At 43.8% G+C, this 4,755-nt stretch overlaps 1 protein-coding gene across 1 annotated transcript; it reads left to right on the forward strand.

Moving 5' to 3' along the window:
* Positions 1 to 485: 485 nt before the first annotated feature.
* LOC148016102 (shaggy-related protein kinase epsilon-like) lies at positions 486 to 4,481 on the forward strand. The gene is made up of 12 exons (XM_087664668.1): positions 486 to 1,088; positions 1,272 to 1,364; positions 1,480 to 1,539; positions 1,703 to 1,975; positions 2,057 to 2,131; positions 2,488 to 2,544; positions 2,618 to 2,758; positions 2,862 to 2,912; positions 3,076 to 3,171; positions 3,272 to 3,355; positions 3,454 to 3,556; positions 3,755 to 4,481. Exons 1-12 carry the CDS (start codon positions 1,017 to 1,019, stop codon positions 3,838 to 3,840), a joined length of 1,191 nt encoding a protein of 396 aa, XP_087520794.1. The 5' UTR covers positions 486 to 1,016; the 3' UTR covers positions 3,841 to 4,481.
* The last annotated feature ends 274 nt before the right edge of the window (positions 4,482 to 4,755 follow it).

A 4,755-nucleotide genomic window follows, 5' to 3' on the forward strand; every position in this document is an offset into this window, starting at 1 on the left:
GCGCCTTGATGAACGACTTGGTGAATGCCTGAGCGAGCGATCGAGCGATCGAACGATTCAACGACGAATTGAACCATTGAACAACGAACGAAGCTTGGATATATGCACTCGTCCTCATCATGAAAGAGGGAGGACGTGAGGACGTGGGGAACATTAAAGCCACCTCAACCCTCATGCATGCGCTTGCAATTCAAAATTCAAATCTAGGCTTGGGACAACCATGGAGGCTTGTGGAGGTTCGGGAGATACCGAACCTCTAGCGAAAATGATAAGTAGATATAGATGTCATCGGCGGATGCTCTCTTTTTTCGGAAATGGCAGTCCAAATCGCGGTGTGTAACCGGGGGCTTAGGCTCTTCCTCGGTTTGAGAAGTTGAGGAGTGCCCACCATCCAGCCCAGCCCAGCTCCATACAAGGCCAAACCATCATTATTATCTTTGCTCTCCTTTCTCGATTTGTGCGTACATCTCCCTCCCTCTCTCTCTTTCTCTCTCCTTCCTCTGTGCTTCTCTCTCCTTCAAGTTCTTTCTCTCTCTTCCCCTTCTTCTTCTCTCTCTCTCTCTCTCTCTCTCTCTCTTACTTTCCAGATCCACCATTTCTGCGCTCTCTCCCTGCCCTAACACAGCAAACTATCACACAGATTCACATTTCCCCAAGCACCCCCCTCTCCGCCTCACCAAGCACCCCCCCCTCCCCCCCATTGTGCCCGGCCTTTCCTTCTTCCTGCTTACAATGATACACGACCAATAGTACCCGTCTTTCTCTTCCATCCTCGGAAATATTACTTTTCTTTCCTAGCTGTGTGTCCTCGGGGGGCCTTGTAGACAGGTCTTTATGTCTACAGCCCTCCTGGCTGCTTTCTCTGTTTGACCTTATCCCCCTTCTCCCCCTTCTCCCCTTCTCCCCCCCTTCCCAAATTGCTCAATTTGCAGACCGGAAGCTCAAATCTGCCACGATTTGCATTCCGGAATCTTAAATCGGCTTCCTGTGTTGTGATCGGAGTGAAACCTGGAGCTATGGAGCAGTTGCCCAAAGAGATGCATGGCATGAGAATCAGAGGCGACCGCCCGGACAATGGTGATGACAAGGTACGCAATTCAGCCGGTGTTCTGTGTTGTGTTTGAATTCAGGCATCCCTTTGGCAAAATTCACCCAGATCAGCTCATTACCTGTGTTGTATACCTGTTGGTCGCATAGTTTTCTGGATCAGGCTTTTGCTTTCTTCATCCGTTTGATAGATTTGTGTGAATGTCCATGTGCTGCCGACGCAGGACATCGAAGCTGCAATGGTAGATGGAAATGGAGCAGAGACTGGCCACATAATTGTTACCACTATAGGAGGAAAGAATGGTCAGCCAAAGCAGGTTCTCATCTCTCTGTAGCGTTATTATCATGCCAATCTTAGCGTGATGTGGTGTCTAATTCGAAAATCCTCCTGTTTTATCCTCCTCACCAATTTTTGCCATGGCTGCCTTGCAGACCATCAGCTACATGGCCGAGCGTGTTGTTGGTACGGGCTCTTTTGGGGTTGTCTTTCAAGTAAGTGAGCTTCATCTTGCAAGGCGTTGCATGAATTTATCTGCATGCGAGGACACAGAGGACACATTCCTCAGGAAGAACTTGTTCCTTGTGCAAAGCTGATACGGTTGCCATTACCTTGTTTTGAGCTTTGCTGACTTCGATTATGTGTGCAAACCTGCAGGGGAAATGTTTGGAGACTGGGGACACTGTTGCCATTAAAAAAGTCCTTCAGGACAAAAGATACAAAAACAGGGAGCTGCAGATTATGCGGCTTCTTGACCATCCAAACATCGTGTCTTTGAAGCATTGTTTCTATTCCTCAACTGAGAAGGATGAGGTCTTTCTGAACCTTGTCCTGGAATATGTTCCTGAGACAGTATACAGAATTGCAAAGCATTACAACAGGATGAGTCAAAGAATACCTCTTTTATTTGTCAAATTGTACACTTACCAGGTAATTTCCCACATTGAACTGTACACCACATTTGCGTTGTTATGGAAAATTGCCTGATGGAGCAATGTACTTTCTTTACAGATATGTAGGGCTCTTGCTTATATTCATGGAGCAATGGGTGTCTGCCATCGCGACATCAAGCCACAAAACTTACTGGCAAGTAGATCTGTGTTAGGACTACAAATAATAAGTTATCAAGGTTTTATTCTCGTGTCTCTGCTGCCTTTGAGTCTGTCTGTACATGCAATAATTTGGACGTGCTCTTGTGTATCTGCACACATGCGTGTGTTTCCCCAAATAAAGAGAGTTTGTGTGAGAGAAGTGTGTATGTGTGCCCTTTTGATTTTTGATGATGGATCATTGTAGCTTGCAGATGTTATCTCTGCTCTAGATTGCTTGGAAGCTGTTCTTGTACTTGCATTGTCCGTGTCTAACAACTGCTACTTGTCAAATGCAGAGGATTGCATTTGTAAGAATTCCTGATTACATTCCATAATTTTCTTTTCGTGTAGGTGAATCCGCACACTCACCAGCTCAAGCTATGTGATTTTGGGAGTGCTAAAATACTGGTAGGACCTGTTTCAACTGCTCTGTGTTCAGTGGATCATCTGGTGTCCCCTTTTCATGTTTACTTGCTTATAGGTCAAAGGAGAAGCAAACATATCTTATATCTGCTCAAGATATTATCGAGCTCCTGAACTTATTTTTGGAGCTGTGGAATATACAACAGCAATTGATATTTGGTCTACTGGCTGTGTCATGGCTGAGTTGATGCTTGGGCAGGTGATCATTTCTTTCATCTCTTTCTGTAGGCTATCTGAGTTTGTAAGTGCCAATACATCAAGCTTCTCACTTTTCTTGCTTTGTGTGCCATATGCTTTACCAGCCAATTTTTCCTGGAGAAAGTGGAGTTGACCAACTGGTGGAGATAATTAAGGTATGGTACTCTTTCTAAAGCTATGCTAATGTGAGACAGAGGGCTATAATTCAAACTAGCAATTCTCAGAGCTACTGAATCATCATTCTTATTTTTTAAGCTCGTCTGTGACATGGATGAAATCCTGCCTCAAAACACTCAGTTCTAACATCTAAGGTTACAGGTTCTGGGTACTCCTACCCGAGAGGAGATCAAATGCATGAATCCTAATTATGTGGAATTTAAATTTCCACAAATCAAAGCCCATCCTTGGCACAAGGTAAGTGCAGAGCTGTGTATACATGCAGAGAGCACATGAACTAGTGCACACCCACAGGCACATGGAAGAAGGAGAGGAGATTGATTGAAAATTTGTGCAGATGTTTCATAAAAGAATGCCACCTGAAGCTGTGGATCTGGTCTCCAGACTGCTGCAATACTCCCCAAATCTTCGGTTTACAGCAGTAAGTTTGTTAAGGACAGGATTTAAGGTTGTTTCACCCAGGTTTTGTTTATGCCATAAGATAAAGCTTTACTTCTTTCTTATGCTTGAAATATGCAGCTGGAAGCCTGTGCTCATCCCTTCTTTGATGAGCTACGTGATCCTAACACTCGACTGCCAAATGGTCGCCCTCTGCCTCCACTGTTTGATTTCAAGCCACCTGGTATTCCTTTGTACTTATCCAATCTTTGAAAATGCAGTATTTCTTAGATTCTAAGGTGTGCTATTATAAACATTCTAACCCTATGCTTTGCTTTACTGATATATGTCCAAAGAGTAATTGAAGAAGTTGGAACAAATTCTGATTTTCCTAGTCTCATTATAGTAAATGTGAATATTGGGTGCTAATTCTATTTTGCAGAACTAAAGGGTGCCACTCCTGAGATTTTGGAGAGGTTGATTCCCGATCATGCACGGAAGCAAAATCCCTTCCTGGGATACCAGTAGTCCAGGTCGTAAACGTAACTATCATCCCACACTGGACAGATCACATTTGTGTACCAGACCTCACTGAGGCCTTCCTCTGTGGCTGCATTGCCTGTGTATGCTAGCTGTCTCATAAAAGGGTGTTTGGCCAGCCGCTTTTGCAATGCATGGAAGCTTGGAGTGCAGATGGAAACCAGCATTACATGCTCCAGTTTGACATCCAAGTAGACCCAGGGACAGCATGTACTGTGGCAGGCTCGTGTTACCTCCGAGCTGTCACACCTATGTTTATGGCGCAGATAATGGCGGTATGAGGTAGTATTGGCCAAACAAAAGGCCATCTGTTTCTGAACCATTTGTTCTTATGTGATGTAATGTGGCAGCAAGATAATTGCTTCTCAAAATATAGATTAGCAAAGTTGATTTTTGAGAAAGCTTCATGTATGTTGAATGTGTCAAATAGGCTATTAATGCTTGCATGTGTTCATATATACTATATCTACCTTTCTGGTAAAGTGCAGTGAGGTTGTCATGCTATGCAATGTATCCTGTATTCTGTGGCTTGTCGACCCTTTGTTGTTATTCATGTATCAGACCTCAAGGTTTTTTTTCAAGGAAAATAGAGTAGAGAGCTGTACCTCACAAAAGGCAGATCAGAATGACACGACTCTCATAACAATAAGTTCTCAGGTCATCCTATCATACTTGATCTGTGGGTTGTTGTCCACCCTATGTTGGTTATTCATGTGTCAGACCTCAAGGTCTTTTTACAAGGAAAGTAGACTAGATATCTGTACTTGGCATAAACGGATCTGTGGCTTGTTGTCAACCCTGTGTTGGTTATTCATGTGTCAGACCTCAAGGTCTTTTTACAAGGAAAGTAGACTAGATATCTGTACTTGGCATAAACGGATCTGAATGACACACCACTGTAAT

Source organism: Lygodium microphyllum, chromosome 23, assembly GCF_053477565.2.
Source record: "Lygodium microphyllum isolate KBCC chromosome 23, Lygodium_microphyllum_v1.1.10, whole genome shotgun sequence".
NCBI lineage: Eukaryota > Viridiplantae > Streptophyta > Polypodiopsida > Schizaeales > Lygodiaceae > Lygodium > Lygodium microphyllum.